The 21425-nt window shown below is 40.5% G+C and overlaps 1 protein-coding gene across 1 annotated transcript in view; it reads right to left on the reverse strand.

The window, feature by feature from the left end:
* UNC80 (unc-80 homolog, NALCN channel complex subunit) overlaps nucleotides 1-21425 on the reverse strand; it is a 200673-nt gene that overhangs the window by 127164 nt on the left and 52084 nt on the right. The window contains exons 15-21 of the mRNA XM_006022285.2: nucleotides 17627-17774; nucleotides 16109-16257; nucleotides 14447-14613; nucleotides 10664-10771; nucleotides 7706-7920; nucleotides 6766-6872; nucleotides 5351-5447 (exon numbers count right to left, since the gene is read on the reverse strand). Of these exons, the coding sequence (XP_006022347.1) occupies nucleotides 5351-5447; nucleotides 6766-6872; nucleotides 7706-7920; nucleotides 10664-10771; nucleotides 14447-14613; nucleotides 16109-16257; nucleotides 17627-17774 (991 nt within the window). The remainder of the gene's footprint in view (nucleotides 1-5350; nucleotides 5448-6765; nucleotides 6873-7705; nucleotides 7921-10663; nucleotides 10772-14446; nucleotides 14614-16108; nucleotides 16258-17626; nucleotides 17775-21425) is intronic.

Consider the following 21425-nt stretch of genomic DNA (forward strand, 5'->3'; position numbering starts at 1 on the left):
ATAGGCATAGAAAGGTCTTAAAGAATAGCAAAGGAACACAGAACACTGGATTGGGACTCTGGTAATTTCTAACATGGATTTAAGGGACAAAAGTTAGGCAACACCTTTGAAAAGACATACCTTGCCAATGGAGTACAGAGAACAGCTGAACTCTAGCACTCCTCCAAAAATAGTTAAATGAGAAGCACCTAGTACTAAAGCAATAGGGAAACCCCAAATGGATATTTTTTTCCTTAATTATACAAACAGGGATTAAGCAAATTTTATTTTTATAAGAATGAATGTTCATGGTTGTCATGATATGCCCAGAAATAAAAACAAATCTGGTTTTGAACACATTTCATGAGAATAAAAGCCAGAGCCACCAAGAAGGATTCTTTATATATATATAAGTGGGCAACACTATCCTATTTGTACCTCTTCTTTGCTCCTCAACTATCTGCCACATTTAAATGTACCTGCTAGAAATACACAGCTATTATGCCATAATATCTTGTTTGGGCTGCACACAGATATTGGGTTCCACGTCTACCTAATCTCTCAGGTTCTGATTCTGTGCTGTGTCTCTATGAGGTGCAGAACAGAAACTCACAGTCCAAGTGTCTTTTTAATCCTGGTCTGCTCCATAAGGCCTCAAACAATGTAGATACTGGGTCTCAGCTACTTAGATATAGCAGCTTCCATGTGTTTTTCTATGGACAACAATCATACCAGAACCCCTTCAGCACCCAGTGCTGTACTTCCACCAAGTATTCCTAGAGTCTATAAAGGGATGCTGGAAATGCTATCTTATGGCTGTCTTCCACAAGCTCTACATGGGGGAAATCTTTACCTGGACATACCAGGGACTTATACTGCCCCTCTTTACATGATATAAAAATGGGACAGAGTATGGGTTAAGAACCTTTTACCTTACATTTTTAGCCCACACTCTTATTCTCAGGTCTTCAATCTGATATATGACAAGATAAACTGGTAATTTACTGATAGTTCAGGGGCTAGATCCTGAGCTAACTGAAATCAATGGGAATGATTGATTTTAATGACAGCAGAATCAGTCCCCCTTGTTAGTGATCAAGATGCTAATTTCTTTTCCCCACTAACGGAGGACAAGCTTGCATTAGCCAATGATCTTTAGCTGCTGCAAACTAGTATAGCTCTGTTAACTTCCCTGGAGTTAGGCTGATTTACAGTGTTGGGGATCCAGCCCAGTTAGTAGAAATCATTGCCTAAACTCTGCAAAAGCTTTACATATTTAGGGAGTTTTGTACTTCTCACTGCCACTTGCTGTGTGTATAGAAGATTATTTCTCTGAAGAGGCTTTATACAATGAACACTCAAAGTTATTTTGTCCAGTTTGTGAGAGAAAAATGCTACTGTAAGTTTTGCATTGAATGAAAAATGTGTTAAATAAAAACCTCAAAGAACAAAGTCTCCTCTGTAAAATACATTGCCACTCACTTCTTTAGCCTGATACTGCATTCTAAGTATAAGCTCAAGACCTCTTCTACATAAATGATCAATTGTATAATTCATACACGGGTATGAAATACATAAACATCCCAGTGATCTTAGTGACAAACTACAATGAAAGCTAACATTCATAAATAACTTGACAGATGACTAGTCTTTTTTTTCCTTTTACTCTAATTGGGTTTTTTGTTCTAATGCTTTGTACCCAGTTGTCATATTTTAAAACAAAGGCAAAGGGAGCAGGATGTGGAGAAAGCATAAGCACGGTGATACGACAGCACAACATCACAAATGCCAAAAAGAAGTTAGGACAGTAACACTGACAAAAGCTCTATCCCAGAGTCAGCCATTCATTCAGTTCTTCACAATTTAATAACACGTCCATCTTACTTGAGAGGTTTCTCCCTTGATTCCTAGGGAAGTTATGGATACTTAGAAAAGTTTACATCCCCATATACATGTTGATCTCTGTGTTACTTTTCACTGTATTCACAAAAAAATCCTACTCTCAAAGGCACTTTTGTATATTTGATTAACTCAGTTTGATATAATTTGGGAAAAATCATGTTACCCTTGTTAATCCCTAAATCACAAATTTCCATTTGAAACACATAGCATAATGTGCGTATACACTATTCAAAATACATGTATATATGCATGCTTGCAGGCCTAGGCTTTGATCCCACAAGTTCCAGAAGATGGCTGACCATGTATGATCTAGCCATACAGATTATATTGAGAATCTGTGCATTATATACTCATATTTATATCACAAACACACTCACACTAGCATAAGTATGTTTTTTTTGTCCTGGGATTTCTCTCTCATTACATATCAGCTTCTTATTGGATGTGATAACATAGTTCCTTTACTTTCACAATTCATTTTTCCAAATTTGATGTGTGAGACGTTTAGAAAAATGTCTCAAAATCCCAATTTTCCTAACCTTACAAACAATAGACAAGTCCCACCCATAAGAATCTATGCACGCTTTGTCAGTCTTGTCTTCCCCAACCATAAAGATCTTTTTCTTAGCTTTCACACCACCCACTGACTCATATTTATTATGGCATTTCTAATGCATGCACTGGATTTCAAAGCCAAGCATGTCCCGCATATAAATCCCTTTACAGACAAACACACAAATCTTAATGTACACTTCTCTTGGGCAGGTGAAAGAGATGTTTCAATTTTTCATCATAAAAGTATGTGACATACAGTGTTATTCACAATGTGCTGAAATACTTCAGATAGTTTAAAGCTCACATAGGTAATAAGAGCATCATCTTAGTATTACATATGCTAAGATGTGTTACACATAACATACACTATTATATAATGTAACACAGAATAAAGAAACTCTTCATTTGGGAATTGCAGTCATACTTGAAATTCTGTACATAAAATGCTGGGAACTTAAATTTAATAAGAATTTTGGATGTACAAGGTCAGCCTTAGATTTCCAATTTTGAAACACACCTGATGCAAAGTAGAATAGCAAACTGCACTCGTATCTCTAGCCAAAAGCTTTATGCTCTCATTTTGTAATAACAAATCGGTACAGTCAAACTGCTAACTGGCTGTCATTCCAAGCTGAGAAATAAAGGAAGGATCTTTGTGTTTTATGATTCATGTGAAGGATTTCACATCCTCTTCAATTGAATTAACCTCTTTCTGGTAATTTTTTGGCCAGATTTTGCTCAGAAATGCTTAATTGAGGTTAACGTGTAGAAAGTGTTGAAAATATGTGAGCATAGATAAAGGCAAACAAGACAAAAAAGATGCTAGGGGAAATGTAAGCAATGGAGGTGGGTTATTTTTAGGTTGATACAGCAACATATAGACTTCAGGCAAAAGACTAATCCTTTTGGACTACGAGGCCAGATCCCCAATAACATTTTAGTCACTAGTGAGAGGGTGCAAAAGTAGCTGTGTACCGCCTCACATTCCTTGGTGTTGAACATCCTAGGGTACAATTTAGAGTAGCCTTATGATTGCTCTGAGTTGTGCTGATTGACAGTGGATACCCAGGAGCTGTTTTGATAGCCAGAGGTCAGCCAAATGCAGTATTTCTTTGTTCATATTCTTTTCTTTGGTTGTGTCCCTGCTGATGCGGGGAGCAAGGTGAAGGTAAGACAGAAGCAATGACATCAGCTGTTACCTAAGGATTCCCTCACACTGGTGGAATTCTCAGGCTCTACTGGCTTGGCAGCCTTTGGTACGCTGGAGACCATGTGCTGAGTAACTACAACAAGGGCAAGGATCTAATCTAGAGCATATCTCTATTCAATTAATGAAACTGCATATGCAGCTTTCCTGCAAAATACAGGATGCCATGATTATGTTGATCTGATAACTCATATGTGGGTAGCTATCAATTCTGAAAAGAATCATTATGGTAAGACTGTAGCACGCTGTAGTCACGCTGTATAAGAATTGCTGTATAAGAAACCAATCAACATGTATTAGGAATGGACAAGCCAAAAGGACTTCACTTAATGACCAATGCCCTATATTTTACTTCTACTGTTGACATTGTTTGCTTAAACCAGAGGCAGCCAACATAGGGCTTATGGACCAGACCTGGCTCACAGAGTTGTTTTTTGGTCCACAGGAGAGGATCCAGGAATTTGGGGGTTGAACCCACCCCCAAAATCCAGAGTACAGAGCCACACTGACAGTACATATCAGCAATAGAGAGCAAGTGATGGCTGAATTAACTCCCACAGCTGCTGGTACTGCTCACCTCAATGCTGCCACCACTTGCCCCACTGCTGGGGCTCACCTGCTACCACTGTATCTGGAGCTGGCCTGTAAGGGTGCCAGGTGAGTTTGATAACCCTGGCATAGACAATGTGTTTTGTATTTACTATACTCCAAAGCCAAGTCATACAATGATGCAATCCAGCCACGGGTTAATATCTAATCATGTAAAATGTAATGTCAGGGAACATAACAAACCATGAAAATAGAAGAAAGAAGGATGAAAAAAAATCCACCCCTTTGTGTGTGTGTGTTGTTTTAAATAAAAATAAAAGAATGTCAAGATGTGAGGTTGGCTCCTTGAGAACAAGGATCAGGTTTCTGGGCTGAGACTATCTGCAATTGGATGCCTGCTTGAACATATAATATCCTATTCCTTTAAGTATTACTTGAAGCACTTTTCATAAAACCACTGATTTTTTAAAAATTGTAATTGCGTTTAGATATATTTTCTTGGAAAGCTATTATTATTATTATTATTATTTCTTTGTTTGAGAAAAAGGGACAGCATCTCTTTAACGAATGGTATGCAGACACTAGACATGCAAACACAGAAGAAAAGAGATAATTAAAACAAGGTTTATACAGCTATTTCCATTTCATCAATGCTAGACTTTGCTAAAGCTGTCATATAGTCGTAAAAAGCTGATGGAGCATCCATCATTATATAAAGGAATGAAAGATTCACATGCCTTATTTTGGACTGAGTCATTGCTTTGGATCAAGTATAAATTTTTCAAGTTTGTCAATTTGATTCTATTCAATTTTCCTTTGAAAGTCCAAATATTATATAATATTAATTTTGGAGATATTTCCTTTTTAAAAAATTCTAGGCTGCTAGAGTTTCTTTTAAAATCAAAATGAAAGAAAGGGGGAAGGGAAAGAAAATGGTTACAAAGAACAAAAAGTTGGAGAACTGAATGGTTACAAAAACAGTGAAAAGCAGGGAAAGGAGAAGAAGGGCTAAAATATAGAAAGAAAGATTGATAGGTAGATAGAAAGAAAAAGAAATAAAAGAAAAATTAAAAAAAGAAAAGAACCCTGATTTCTAACCATCTTTTTCTTCTGTGTGATGAAGCTTGGATGAGTGTCTTCGGCAGGTGCGCCATTTACCAAGACGCTTGAAGAAATTCTCCTCTTCATCTCGCCCATTCTCCAGGCCACCTCCTGGTCCTCCTTCTGACAGTTTCACTGCACTAGTGAATTTCACCTGAACAAATGAAGAGGTAGACTGGAGTCTCATCATGACATTGTATGGTCTCTTTCATTTTTGTCATGGAAATGAAGCATATACAGGATAGGCTATAGCAAGGGTGGGCAATAATTTTGGGCAGAGGGCCGCTTACTGAGTTTTGGTAAGCCATTGAGGGCCACATGACAGGCAGCCAGGGGCAGATAAATATTAATTTTCTAAAGTTTTTAGGAGCCCTGTGGGCCGGATAGAATGGCCTGGCAGGCTGCATCTGGCCCATGGGCTGCATTTTGCCCACCCCTGGACTATAGCATTGTACATCATAACAGCAACAGATCTGGGTCTATGCCATTCCATTGCCAGAAAGGGAGTCTTCTCAGACACCACAGCCACTACCATCTTTTTTCCTGATCTCTCATTTAGATGATGATCTCTTATTGCTGTGACCATACCATTTGACTTCTATGTCCTCATCTGACCCCCTTGACACGACTGTTCTTTGTTTACTTTTCAGCTACCTGGTTCCATCTTACATATGTCCTTAAAGACTTGTAACTTTCAACTCTTCCCTGTTTTTCCAAAGTCACTTTTATGTCCCCCCATTATCATGTCCAGTAATACAATAGTCAGCCCCACATACAAAAATAGTGAAGTAGTATCATTGCTGTCCCAGCCTGGATCATCACCCAGCACCTCTCTCATCTCAGGGGAAGGGAAAATGTCACCTGCCATTTTCAGTCTCTCTCCTTGCAGGATGGCCTCCCTTGTGCTTGTGAGACAAATACAGCTATCACCACCTTAATGTGGTTATGCTGATCTTTGGTGAGGGGTTTGGATCTTGGAATTCTGGAAGGGGGTGTCCAAACCCAGAACAAAGTACTTCAGGGTCTCTATGTATAGAAATATGTTAGACAGAAGAACAAATGGGAGGCAGGGACAAAGGCATATTACTACATAGATGCTCTTTCACTTCCTTAAAGATTGTGTGGAATCAGAGAAACAAAGAGGTTACCCCTCCAGAATCCAGGGTAAGAATGTCCCCACTACACCACCCCACAGAGCTGCTGGTACCCAGCCAGGATGGTTAGGTTGAATGCATGCACACTTACAAACAGTAGGTCACAGACTTCTGACCTTGGGAGGTAATTGGTTCCATGGCTTTGGAATTCTACCAAAATCCCCTGGTCCCCAGAGCTCTGTAGATTTTTGCTCCCGGGCATGATCAGCTGCAATGTCCATGCAGATCACAGAAGTTTCCTTGGGAGCTAGAAGTGGTCTATAAGTAGCCAGACTCTGGCCCTCTATCCTTCCCACTAATCTGAAATTATTTATTTACCTTGGAACTCTGCCTGATGAAAGAAAGACGGTCTACAGAGCTGATATCCAGGAGGTCTTCCACTCCATCAGCCAGTCCAGAGAGGGAGGACCGCTTCAGCCAGTTCCCTGTTGCAGAGAAAGCCAATCAGAACAATTATGAAATTGTTCCAAGCTGCCTCTATCAACCTGTACAAACATGTTTCTTTGCAATGGAAATAATGTGATATGAGAAAAGGTTGAAAGATAAGGCTTGTTCATGTTACATGCATTAAAAGATCATGGTTTAATCCATAGCATGAAAGGCTGAATGTTAGGGTTATGATGGATGAAAACCAAGACAGGTCAGTGAGAAGAGATGAGTAATACTTAATTCTTTTCCTATTGAAGTCTGTTCAGAATGTTTTTCTGGGAGGAAGGATGGTCCAGGGATTAGGGAATTAGCCTCTAAACCTGAAAGACCTAAATTCAATTCTCTGCCCTGCCACAGACTTCCTTTGAGATCTTGGGTAAGTCATCAGATCCTATTTCACTTAATAGGCACTTGAATGCCTAAGGGTGATCCTAATCTACCCAGCTTGAGCCCTTGAAAAAAAGTTAATGCAAAAGGTGGATGGCTCCTATCCTGTTCGCTGCTTTTTGTGACTTAGTTTTAAGGCTACACTGATGACATGTTACCTTTCTTCAAAGACTTGAGCAGAATCAAACTTATGTGTTTAATATGTGGAATAGGATTGGGCGCTTAGTTTCTTTGTATGCCTCAATTTCTCCCTTGTAAAATTTTCTTGTAAAACAGGGATTCAATAGCAATGTCATACCTCACAGGTGTATCATGAAAATTAATACATTAAAAACTATGAGGCACTCAGACACTGCCTGTCTATACTATGCAAGTCCCCAGATAGATATTTTCCCTGCAAGTCTGCACATGCAATACATATATATAATATAGAGAGACATACATTTACCTATGGGGAGTTTGAGTTTCTTTCGGAGAGAGATCCGTCGGGAACGGGAGCGAGAGCGCCTTTCAGTGGTTGTCCCAGAGTGAGCTGTGGTGCATTCTGATGTATCCTGCTCTGACTGGCTACTTGTATCGCTTGCTGCACTCTGCGACTTAAACATCTTCCGCCAGAAGTCCTTGCGTCCCAGAACAGCCCCCTGCATTTGCTCATCGCTGCAAGAAATGACAACAGATAACCACAACTTTAATACACATACTTGGCAGTAACTTTTACGCTGTCAAGCACATTTGAATGATGTTTTCTTATACTAACTTCTATTACTTGGCACTTGTTATTCTAAGAATTTCAGACTTATTTGTCTCAAGATAATTTATTAAGCCAGACAACATGTTCAGTATTGCACAAGTCAAAAAATAACAATAGCTTCTGCCATGGAGAGCTTGAATTTTAGAAAGGCTGTTCAGTTTTCTCTGTCCTTCTACTGAAGAATTTCACTTTTGTGGACAAAGTGACCAGTGATAGCATGCAGGAAAAATGCCTTCAAAAGTACATTTATTAAAACGTTTTTGTATACTAAGATTCCATTTGGGACACTGTATGAAGTCATAGTTTTAACAAATTTACTGGAATACAAATAGTACACTCTGCACCAACAACTCCAAATGGCCATGACAGGACTTTGACAAGAAGTAATAAATATAATTCTTCTTCAGAAGACTAGAATTTTCTGCTCTTCTTACATCCTTATCATCAGAGGCAGGGTTCATAAGATCATAGAAAAGTAGGGCTGGATGGGATCTCCTTAGGTTATTTAGGCCAGACCCCTGTTCAAGGCAAGATAAACCCTGACAAAACCATCAAAGTCAAGTGTCTGGCTATCCTGCTCTTGAAAATTTTCAGGGATGGAGATTTCACAACTTCTCTAGGTAGCCTGTTGCAATGCTTGACCACCCTCATAATCAGAAAGTTCTTCCTAATCTGCAACCTAGATTTCCTTTGCTACAGTTTGAGGCCATTGCTCTAGTCCTGTCCCCTACAGCCACAGAAAAAAGGCTATTTCCATCTTCTTTATAACCAACCTTCAAGTACTTGATGAATGTTATTAAATCCCTTCCCCACTTTAATCTTCTCTTCTCCAGACTATATAACACTATTTCTTCCAGCCTTTTCTCATTAGTCATTTTTCCTATGACTCTAAAAATTGTTGCTGTTCTCTGAAAAACTCTTTCCAATTTGTCCCCATCTTTTCTGAAGTGTGGAGCCTAAAACTGGACACAGTACTTCAGGTGAGACCTTACTAGTGCCAAATCATGGAAGAATCACTTCTCTTGACTTCCAAGTGACACTTGTGTTAATACAACCCAATATGCTGTTAGCTATTTTTTTTTTTTTTGGCAGCAAGACCACACTGTTGGCTCATATTCAGTTTATCATTCACTGTAACCCCCAGGTCTATCTTTGCAGTACTGCAGCCCAGCCAGATTCAGATTCAGTCCATCATGAAGCCACCGTTTAAAGTAATACAACGTGACACTTTTCATCCTTAGAGTGCTTTGCAAAGATCAATATCATCATCCTCATTTTATTGATAAGGAAACTGAGGCCCAGGGTGGTGAAGTGACTGGCAAAGCTGGGGAGAGAGCATGAGGTCCCTGGGCCCAAGTCCAGTGCTCCATTCCCTAGTGCCACCCTAATACAGAAGCTGATGGTAGCAGAAGGCAGAAGAGCAGATCAAGCAGGGAGCACAAGGAAGGAAGCTGAAAACAGAGCAGGAGTGTGAGGAAGAAGCACAGAGCAGAAAGCAGAGCAGCATATTGGACAGAGGAAGAGGATTGGAGGGGCACTCAGGGAGGAGTAGAGCTAATCTGTGGCATGCCTGCCAAAAAGGTGGGTCCTCCACTGGGTCAAACTGTATGAGAAGTTTCAAGAACTATGACTGTACTCAGCAAAGATGAACTTTAAGACTGGACCAAAACTCCAATTAAGTAGACTAATATATACACCCACTCACATGTTTTGTTCAGTCATTCCTATAAAATTTTCTAATTAGAAAATTCTATTTCTTCTTAAACTAAGGCTTTCTCCCTCACAACCCATCTTTCCCCTACTTGATCCTGCAGCAAACTTGGAGCATCGCATTTATGATTACGCATCATTTCCATGGCAACATAGATAAATCACTGCAGACTTAGTAGCTGTAGAAGAAAAGAAAGGGGTGGGCAGGGTTGAAAGACTTAGAAATAGAAATCTCCCAGTTGAGATCTCTTCTCTCGTCATAGAATATGGGCAGCTTCTCCTGAAAACATCATGTCTGTTATGTCTTCAGAAAATATAAACACATGTACATACTGATAGCTTCACCAGACATTCTTACAGATTTCCACTAAAGGAGACTAAAATCTCCAAGGTAGTATCTGCCAGAAAGAAGATTTGAAAAATATGAAAGGAAATGCAGGAGGCACAAGTTAATAACCAAGGATAACTTCATTATACATATAATAATATTTTACTATTTAAAAAAATAGAACAACATAAATCATGGTCTCAAAAGGAGAATGTAAGGAATAGAAAAGGCAGGGATTTGGAGGGATTTCTTGTGAATTTTAATTATTTTTTTCTTAATAGCAGATGTTAAATACCCTGGGGCAGTAGAAGATGCTTTTTCATGCTGAGTGTGTACAGACCCTAACCTCATGGACCTCCAATCACTAAAATAGCTGGCAGTACAGCTCATTTCAGCTTAGTACACAATGCTAGGCTTCACTGATTTTCTACTGAAATCAATGTTATGTCTAATTGTACCAATCCCTTCTTGCATCATGTGATGGGGGAATTTGATAGATATAATCATGAAGGTCAGTAGCAAATACCCACTGCATTTGTTGTATCACTTAAAGAAAAGAATCCTTAAAGAATTGGCGTTCTAAGCAGTCACACTGCTAAACATTCACTTACTGCTCTGGAGTCTGCAGTGGACGGCTGGAGAGGTAACTGCGACATTCATCGGGGGCAGATGATGCCTGTGCCTGTCCCTTATCAATAACAATGCTTCCCACCTCAGATCTGTGCAGACAACACAATCGAATTAACAGGTGGCATATCTCACTTCTCGTGAACATTGTTCACTAAACATGGAATCTAGCACTTTGAAAATTGAACTGTCTTAAATGCATGCCCCTCTTTTTGTAAACTGTTGGCCTTTAATCGCTATAAAAATGCTCTGGTGCAGGGAACGGAGGCCAAGATTTTCAAAAACAGCTAATAATTTGATGTACTTTGGATTTTGGATACACAGTTTGAGACATTTTAAATGTGGCTAATTTCCAGAAAACTCTAACCTCAAATACCTTGGAATCTTGGCCAGTGGGCTTTGTGAATCTCAGAGATTGTCCAGTGGCTTTGTGTATCCAAAACTAAAAAAAGCTATGCAACAATTTTTTGATGTTGCCAGTTACTTGAAACTCAACCTCTTTTTTTCAGTTTAAAGCTCTCTTTTTGATCTATACTCACACTTCTGTCCTATATTTTAATACAACATGACTCCAACCACGAGATCAAATTTCATATTAATAACGCAATATTTCAAGACTAAATTTCTTTTGTATCATGATCCATGTCCTGGATCAGCTACCAGACAAAGCATGCCCACTAGAAAAAAGAAGCTTCCTCACTTGTATTGATGAGCTGTATTTAACTCAAGAAGTCTATGGGGTGACAAGAGGTAAGGTGCTGCTGGATCTGGTACTGGGCAAAAAGGATAATCTAGTCAGCGACCTGAGGATCAAAGGGAAGCTCGGTGATAGCGATCACGAGTTGATCACTTTCTCTATCCATCACAAAGCTGGCAAATCAGCCAGCAATACAGAAATGCTTGAATTTAGGAAAGTGGACTTTCACAAGCTCAGTAGGTTGGTTGTTGAGGCCTTGAGAGACCATGATCCGAAGGGAGGGGAGTCCATGATGAGAGGTTGCTCCTTAAGGATGTGATTCTAAAAGCACAAGAGAAGTCCATTCCGGCCTATAGGAAAGGTAGCAAAAGGGCTGGGAGACCCCCTTGGCTCAGCAGGGAACTCATAGACCTCCTGAATCTAAAAAGAGAAGCTTATAAGGGATGGAAGTCAGGAACTACAACTAAGAAGGATTATGCAGCACTGGCCCACAACTGTAGGGAGCAGACCAGAAAAGCCAAGGCTGAAACTGAACTCAAACTGGTTACGGGAATCAAGGACAATAACAGTCCTTCTTCAAATATGTGGGAAGTCTGAAAAAAACCAAGGGCAACATCGAACCTTGCTGAACCAAATGGGGCAGCTGACAACTGACACCTAGAAAAAAGCTAATCCCCTCAATGATTACTTTGCATCAGTTTTCCACCAGCCCAAGGGAATCACCCTGCCTGACAGGATGCTGCACTACCAGGGTAAGGGTGATCATACTCCTAAAATTTGCGAAGATCTTGTGAGAGAACACCTTGAGAGGCTGGACATCCACAAGTCAGATGGCCCGGATGGAATGTACCCAAGAGTGCTAAAACAGTTGGCTGACATCATAGCACAACCAATGGTGAGGATATTTAAAATTCGTGGCACTTGGGAGAGGTTCCTGAAGATTGGAAGAGGGCCAGTGTGCTGCCTATCTTCAAGAAAGGAAGGAAGGAAGATCCAGGGAACTACAGGCCCATCAGTTTGACTTCAATTCCTAGAAAGATCTTGGAAAAATCATCAAAGAAACCATCAACAACAGGCTAACAGAAGGCAACATTCTGAGAGATAGCCAACATGGCTTCATTGTGGGTAGGTCTTGCCTGACCAACTTCATATCCTTCTATGACCAGGTGATGAATCACGCGGACAAAGTAGAATAGGTTGATGTCATATATTTAGATTTCAAAAAAGTCTTTGACTAGGTCTCCCAAGATGTCCTCATGGTAAAATTGGGGAACTGCAGCCTCGACAACCTTACAGTCCGAGGGCTGGGGAACTGGCTCTGTGGTCAGACCCAGAGAGTGACAGTCAACGGAACAGAGTCAATATGGTGCATGATGACCAGTGGCATCTCCCAGGGCTCAGTACTTGGACCAATACTCTTTAATATATTCATAAATGATCTGGATTCAGGTGTCAGAAGCAGACTGGCTAAGTTCGCAGATGACACCAAATTATGGGAAATGCAATCATGCTAGAAGATAGGCTGGCAATTCAGGCTGACCTAGACAGGCTTGCAAGGTGAGCAGATCAAAACCTGATGACATTCAACATGGAGAAATGCAAGGTGCTTCACCTCGGGAGAAAAAACCCACATCATACTTATAGGCTCGGCAGCGCTACACTCACTAGCACCATGACCAAAAGAGACTTGTGGGGTCATTACTGACTACAAGATGAACATGAACCACCAATTTGATGCCATAGCTGACAAAGCAAATAAAACTCTGGCTTGCATCTACTGATGCGTCTCAGGCAAGATCCAAGACGTCATCCTCCCACTTTCCTTGGCCTTGGTGAGACCACAGCTGGAGTACTGCATCCAATTCTGGGCTCCACACTTTAGAAAGGATGTAGAGAAGCCTGAGAGAGTCCAGAGAAGAGCCACACGCAAGATTAGAAATCAAGAGAGCAGGCCTTATGAGGAAAGGCTGAGAGGCATGGGACTCTTCAGCCTGGAGAAGTGAAGGCTCAGGAGTGACTTGGTGGCAGCCTATAAGTATATAAGGGGTGTGCATAAGGAACTGGGAGAATGTCTGTTCACCAGGGCACCCCAAGAGAAGACAAGGTCTAATGGTCACAAACTGCTGGAAGATCATTTTAGAATGGACATAAGGAAAAACTTCTTTACTGTCCGAGTCTCCAGAGTCTGGAATAGACTCCCCCCAGTAGTGGTCCAAGCACCTACTCTGGATGCCTTTAAGAAATGCTTGGATGCTTATCTTGCTGGGGTGATCTGACCCCAGCTGACTTCCTGCCTCTTGGGTGGTGGGCTGGACCCAATAACCTCGTGAGGTCCCTTCCATCCCTAATGTCTACGAAATCTATTTCCCCAGAGAAGCAATGCACAAGACTGAGTCATCCTCACATGAAACTGTTGGATTTAAAATCACCCCTTCAAACAAAACCTCCTTCTCACTCACTCACTCACTCACTCACTCCTTTTCCTGTTTCTCTACCTTTCCGTCTCCCAAAGAATCCCTTGCTTTGCTATCTAATCCCTGTTTTACCAGTTATTTCTGTGAGGTTTGAACTTTTTCACTGCTGCTTCCAAAGCTGTCTCAGGCCCTTGTTACATGTTGCACTGTGAACCACACAAATGTCGATTGGTTTGGTGCTAGCTTGCAGTCACACCTTCAACCTAAGCGGCACATCTGTGGGGAGTAGCCAAACCTTAATGGAACATTAGCTGGGTTATGTGGATCACGAGATAATCCTGCCTTGGAGTGGGATAACTTTGATCTTCACAATGAGTTTTTAAAACCACTTGAAGGTGTTAACGTGCCAACAATCCAGGGGTTATGAGCTCCAGGAGCTGTCCAAAATTAATATACAACAAAGCCCTCACTTTATTAAATATTAAGGGAGACTGATGCCACCTCCACACTTGAGCTTTGTACATGAAGAGATGACATGCTAACAAGAGGAATAAAACAAGCAATCCTATGAACTTTCCTACATTTGTGTTGAAGGCAATAAGTTACACAGCATTATATACATAATTCATAGCCTTATTACACTCCCAGACACAAACCTTTTGCTCCCTGAAGGTTTTGGTTCCTGCTCTGTTTCCTCTGTTTTCTTCCCTGGTATTAATTTTTCAGCACTATCCAAAAGGGCACTGAGTGCCACCCTTCTAAAGACATTTCCATGAGCCTCCTTGATAAATTGGACCAACTGTCGGATGTCACAGTACAATCCCTGAATAACAAAAAATATCATGAGGCAGAGGGGGAAAAGGAGAGAGAAAGAGAGAGGGAGAGAATTCTATAATGGGTTTGCTTTTAAGCAGAGACGGGGGAAGAGACTTTATTTTTAGATGTAGTTAGTAGCTTTTAAATTATTATTGTTATTCAGATGAAGCACACGGTTGTCATATAACCATTTCAATAAGGAAAGGTGCTGTCCTGTTGGGCTATTCCCCACCAGAAGCACATTGTTGTTATGAAACCTATGCTGTGTTGGACTAAGGGAGCTTTAAGTTATGTCAGGGCTGGGACATCTGCTGGAAGAGGAAGCTGCAACAATTGCTCAAAGCCTCTTTTACCTCATTCATCTAAGCCCACAATGTTAAGAGGTAGGAAAAATCCAAAAGAAAAAGCTCCAAATTGCATGTTGTGCTTCAGAACCTGTCAGTATCTCAGGATTTTTCTTAATTATTTTAGAGTATTACTTCATGAAAATGGAAAGGAATGATTCACACATTCACCAATCTAACTCCTACACTTAAGATATTTTTTAGTTCAGTGCATTCACATATATATTTGTGGCAACTAAGAGGAGTTGGTATGTCAAGGTCCCCTCTGATTCAGGGAAGGTGGCTTTCCAAACAGCCCAACTTCTGTTCAAGGATATCTCTTGAAACCTCATGATCTATTCTGAAAATTTCAGGCTTGGATTTATAGAGCCAGTATTCTACAAACCCCCCCTCAAACAAACATACTTTTACAGACTACCCAGTGTACTGTCTTATGCCCTACTCAACAAGGTACTTAGGCACACACTTAATTTTAAGCATGTGAGTACCACCCACAATAGACAAACTCCAAACATAGCCCTGTCACTTCAGTCCATTATTTCTTTACAAGCAGAGGTTGTGGTCGTACACTTTACAGACTTGGAGTCCAAATGCACCAACCCTATCAACCTCAGAAAAGCATAAATCTTGTGAAGGAAAAGCATGCCTCTTGGCTCTAGTCTAGTCTGATCCAACGGATGACTGCCCATGCCCTAAAACTATCAGCCAGTTCAGTATGACAGGCAGGCTTTGCTATGAAGAATTCAAGAGAGAAATGTAGAGAGGTATGGTATGTCAAGATTGGGCATTCCTAGCAGGGATGTTGTTAGAAAACTTATGAGGCACCAGCCAGCCATGGGCTACAGCCTCAGCTGATTCCAACTGACTTTATCTCTACCTGAGTCAATGGACCTGTTCTGGTTTAGCTCATGTGGGAACCTAACCCATTACTCTTAGCTCCAGCTTAGTGCTACTAGTTCTTCTTTCCACTAATGTCAAGGTCACAAAGAAACCAACAAAAGCACTATCTGAAGACAAAGGGGATCAAACCCCAAAGGTATTAGCTTGTCACACCAACGAGGTCTTGTTTAACTGAATTTGGGCTTAATTTTAAAGCTTAGCTGCCACTTGAGACAAAATTAAAATATAAGCTTTTAGAACATGAACCAAAGTTCTCACCAGATTTTCAGGGCTATGAAGTTCATGTGTAGTAGAGGCACAGCGAGTGATCAGGGACTTGAACATAGCACTGACTATAATTCCTTCCACACTTTGTGCAGTAGATTTGTTGTCCACTGTGGTGAAGTTATTGCCAAATCCAGCCTTGTCTGCAAAATGCAAGCATGAATAAACCCAATTGTTGAGATGGGTTAAACATTATGCATCAAAATATAATGATGTATTTAAATGCATTAAGAGATGTAAATCCATGGTAACACCTCACTCGGAACACTCTGTTCAATTCACAATGAATATGATAAAAATGGAGGTCAGAGATAGGTGACAAGAATAATAAGAGGAATTGAAAAAAATCTACGTGAAAATAAATTGAAAAGATCAGGAGGATACTTCCTCTCCCTTTTTCTCCTCTAATTTAGTGGTATATCAAATAATGAAGAGGAGAAAATGGTAAATCAGGCATTCCTATATGCCCTCTCACATGAACAATGGGATATTTAGTTAAACTGAAAAGCAAGAAATTTAGCACTTATAAAAGGATTTTTTTAAATCAGTGGAACTTTATTCACACAAGATAGTATGGAGGCCAAGATCACAGAAACATTAAAAAAAAGGATCTTTTAAATGAGAACATCCACAGTTTTCATTAGACAGAGTGAAAACAGTCAAAAGGGACATCATATGCCCTCTTGCTCTGAGGTACAGACCAATTTGTAACTGCTGGGTGTTTGAAAGATTCATCATGCATGCCTCTGATTTCACAGCTATCCGCTGTGGTGTTTCTTGAACCTTTTTTTGAAGCGCTTTGGACTACAGGCAGCACACAGGACTGGACTAACTACCTGGATGTATGGCAGGTTGTATTCTAAACGCCTATAATTATCTGCTTGTGCATGCAGGGGGGAAATGTATGCATGCAATCATCAATTGTCATTGAATTAATTGTCTATCTTCAAAAATAAATCCAACTCACGTTGTAGGCACATAAACCAGAAGGCTCACCACCTTCTTGTTTACGAGGTCTGTTCTAGCTATTTACTGCCTCCCTTTAGGCTATACTCAGAGTATTACATGCTCAATTATATCTCCATTCAGAACAAATGCTGGAATGCACAGTCCACTCCAGCTGGCATCTAGTCATGTCATTAAGCAGAAAACAACTTCTTGCCTGAGGCATGTTAGAGAGGAAATTTCCCTTTGCCAAGCTATAAACAAACAGGTAGGATGCATCAAAAAGAGGGCACATGTGTTTCTTTAAATGTCATTGTATTGGAAATAGACTAGGTTATTAAGACCCACAGCTGGGTATATGGGGTGTATGTAGTTTGGTGTAGTTCCACTGAATTCAATAGAGTTCCAGTGACCCACACACCAGGTGAAAAATGGATTTTATCATTCCATTTTACTTTTTGGCTTCAGCCATTCACTCTGACTTTTTGAAAATTGTAATGCATATCCTCTCTGCAGGTGTTGTTGTCTTAGAAAAGTGACTGGGCTTGAGATGCTAGCTCTCCTTACTGTCAGTGACTGGCTCCATGCAGAATCCTAGCAAAGCATGAAGAAAATCCACCACGTTATTGAGGGAATCTCTGTTCACATAGTCCCTCATCGTCTGCCGGAACTGCATCTTATCCAGCTTGTACAGCTTTGTGAGGCAATTCTGAGCCTGTGAAGACATTAAAAAAAATCAGAAATATCCACTTGAATTTTGTCAACAGTGGCAGGGTCATTTGGGTGCTTTTCTGCTCTTGCTTTCTCTGTGCTACAGTATAAAGTAACTTCAACTGTAAGTCAAATATTCAAATCTCACAACAGGACATGGGCTCAGATTAAAAGATGACCAACCACTTCAATAGAAGGTGCCACTGCATTGCTTTTGGGTGAGATGGCAGGTCAAGGTCACGTTTAGCCACCCATTGAGACCCTCCATGTAGAAGACAAAGTCTCACTGCACATTACAGTTGACATCTGTTGTCCTTGACTGAAAATTATTTTTTGATAAAACAGGCTCTGGCCCAAAGATGTCAGATTTTCAGCCTGTGGTCCAGATTAAACCCATTAGATATGTCTGTTCCTAGTGCCCAATTCATATTCTGAAAATGCAGGCCTTTAGTTAAAAAAAATAAGAACTGACTCTGCGTTGCAAATGTAACCATACAAACATGACCCAAATGCAGTGAGTTTTTTAAAAGTCTGAAATATCAGCTCCAAGAGAAGTATGGACTCTTTCCTGGTGCTCTCCATGGGGGTATGGTTTCTGAAGCTCAAGGGGAGTGCACTAAGGGACAGATATTAAAATTATTTAGACATACAGTTGTACATGCAGTTATCACAAGCAGCAAAACAACCTGTTCAAATAAACAAACAGCAGAACCAGCAGTGTGTTAGATCTCGCTAGTTGCCCCAGGCCAGCAAGGTGCCTAGATGCAAGCTTGTGTTTAAGCATATGACTAGCCCATCAGTTTCAGAGAGACTACTCATATACTCAACATCAAGCTTTGCACCTAGGTGTTTCACTGGATTGGGACCAAAATAATGCAAAATGTAATTTGGTAAGTAAAAGTTTACTTATTCCATGTGGGCCATTTTCAACCCATGCTCTTGGTGAAAATTTTCCAGCATTACCAAAGGATGCCCTGCTATCCTGTGACAGCTGTAAAAGTAGGATTCAACAACCCATGACCCTCGAGGCTGGACCCAGCCAACAAAGAGGTTGGATCCAGCCTGCGAAGGTCCAACCCAACTTGGGGCAGTGCAGGGGATTGGAAAAAATACAGCTATGTTGAGCCTTCCATCCCCTCTGCAGCCCTCCCTGATCCTCTCTCGTGCCTCAGCTTAACCTTAAGGGTTCCTGAGGAGAGAATAATCAGAGGCAGATTGGGTGCTCCAGAGGCTGGAGATTTGTACCCCATGGCAGGGGACCAAGTCACAAGCTCCAGCCCATGGCAGCAAAAGGTTGCCAACCCCTGGTATAAATGATTCAAATTGTAACCCAACTCCACCTAGTTTCACAACTGCAAACAGATTTGGGTCGTCTCCATGGAACATGAGAAGCTGTCCCTAGAACCTGATCCAGCATTCTCTGAAGAAAGGGAAAGGACTTCACTTGACTTTGGTGGGATCCCTAAAGTCTATGATTATATGATAAAGTATTCCTGACTGCATAGTGCTGATATGGCCACTACCCACATTTCACACATTGCTTTAGGAAGCATTTGGGGATGCTTGATTCAAAAGATAATATATAAAACTGAATTCTATTCTATTCTCTTCAACAGTACACAGGGCTGCATTAATATGAACATCACTTGCAAATCAAGGGAATTGATTCTCCAACTCTATTCAGCACTGGCGATGCCTCATCTGGAGTACTATGTCCATGGGCATATCTAGGATTTTGAAAAGAGGGGTGCAGGTGGTATGACACATCACATATGACACAACACATATTTTTCTCCAGTTAAATGGAAACTAGATCCTTTACTAATATGCTAACGGAGTAGCACTATACAAATGTAACTATTGGAATGTGCACAAATTTGTTAATTATATATAAAGTTTAAAAAGAACACAACAAACTAGGCAAAAAATAGTCAAAATTGTCAGAAGATATTGTTTCATTAGTCCTATAGTCATAATTATATGCAATCAGATTCGTACAACAAAATCTAGCCTTCTTGAGCATCTTGACAGTGCCTCCAATATCACACCATCATTCATTTCTATACCTGACTTAATATTACCAGATTTGAGTTAAATGTTTTTAACTAGTGTTAAAAACAGTGCACAGGACTGTGAAATAGAACAGAGACATTACTGGGAATGGTTAACAGACAGCAAAACTGAAAAAGAAAGAATAGTTTGAATAGCAGAACCTCAAGACCATAACAAAGAATAGACAATCATTAACACCTGTGGACTAGAGAGAGATTAACAGGAATCAGGGAGATGACAATGAGCTATGAAGTCAATTGACTCTCTCAGCACTGCCAGGGTGTTGGTTTTAAAGTTTGGGTGGAGCATGAATCAAAGGTGGAGTGGGGCATTGAAACTGCATCACTGCATCTCCTCCTGGACCTGCCCCCAAGTGTGTCCACTTTTGGGCTCCACATTTCAAGAAATATTGACAAATTAGAAAGAGTCCGGTGGAGAGTGACATAAATTATTAAAGACCTGGGAAACATAATTTATGAGGAAAGTTTGAAAGAACTTAGATTATTTAGTCTGGAGAAGAGAAGACAAAAGGGGTGACGGTGGGATTTGACAACAGTCTTCAAACTACCTGAAGGATGATTACATGGAGGATGGTGACAGACTATTTCCTGTGGCCACAAGTATCAGGACAAGGAGCAAGGTTTATAAATTCCAGAAAGAGAAATTTGGGCTCAATATTAGGAAGGATTTCTCACTATAAGAGCATATCTACACATGTATTTAAGCACAACTAAATTTAATGTGCATTAAGCTGATGATCATGAAGCAATTTTTAACAGACTGTCTACACATGAAGAGACTTGGCACTAAAGTTAGTGCCAAGTCCCTGCAGCCCTGCCATATGCCCCTAGTGGCTGGGCAGACCTGGCACTAAAGTTAGTGTCCAGTTGCATCTACACGTGCTTTAACTAATCATGTCTAAATTTGATACCTGCTAATTTTGCCATTTTTAATGCCCATAATGTATATTAAATTAGGCCAATGTGCATTAATGCATCTCGTGTAGACATGCCCTAAGAATAAGAAACTATTGGAACAGGCTACACACAGAGTAGCCTGACCCTGAAATATCTGTCTTTCAACACTTTTAAAGATGCTTTAGTCAGGAATTATCCTATCTTGAGTGGGAGGGTTGGGTGGACTAGATGACCTTATGAGGTCCCTTCCAGCCTTATTATTCTATGAATTTAAGTTTCTACCCTTACACTGGTATTTTATGTAGCTAGAAAATAATGGTGCTAATCACAGTGGGCATTTATACACATGCTCTGGAAGTGAGGGGAGGGGATGCAGGACACAGAGTGCCCAGAGCATCAGGTGTATCAGTGTCCTCACACTGAAAAATGGTGGTGGGGGTACTTTAACTAAAGATGAGCTTTAGTTAAAGTGCCCCCGCTGCCATTTCTCAGCACGGGGATGCTGATACACATGATGCTGGAGCCTGCTGGAGCATGGTAATTACCACACTCCAGCAGACGCAATTAATCGTTTAATCAAGTCTGCTCCGATGTGCTGTAATTAGAGTGCATCAGACCAGCCTCACTGTGTGTGTATAGATGCCAGAGCTTGTAAATCAGAATTTAGAAAGGAAAAAACCAATGTA

The sequence above is a fragment of the Alligator sinensis genome, unplaced genomic scaffold, assembly GCF_000455745.1.
Source record: "Alligator sinensis unplaced genomic scaffold, ASM45574v1 scaffold730_1, whole genome shotgun sequence".
NCBI classification, from domain to species: Eukaryota; Metazoa; Chordata; order Crocodylia; family Alligatoridae; genus Alligator; species Alligator sinensis.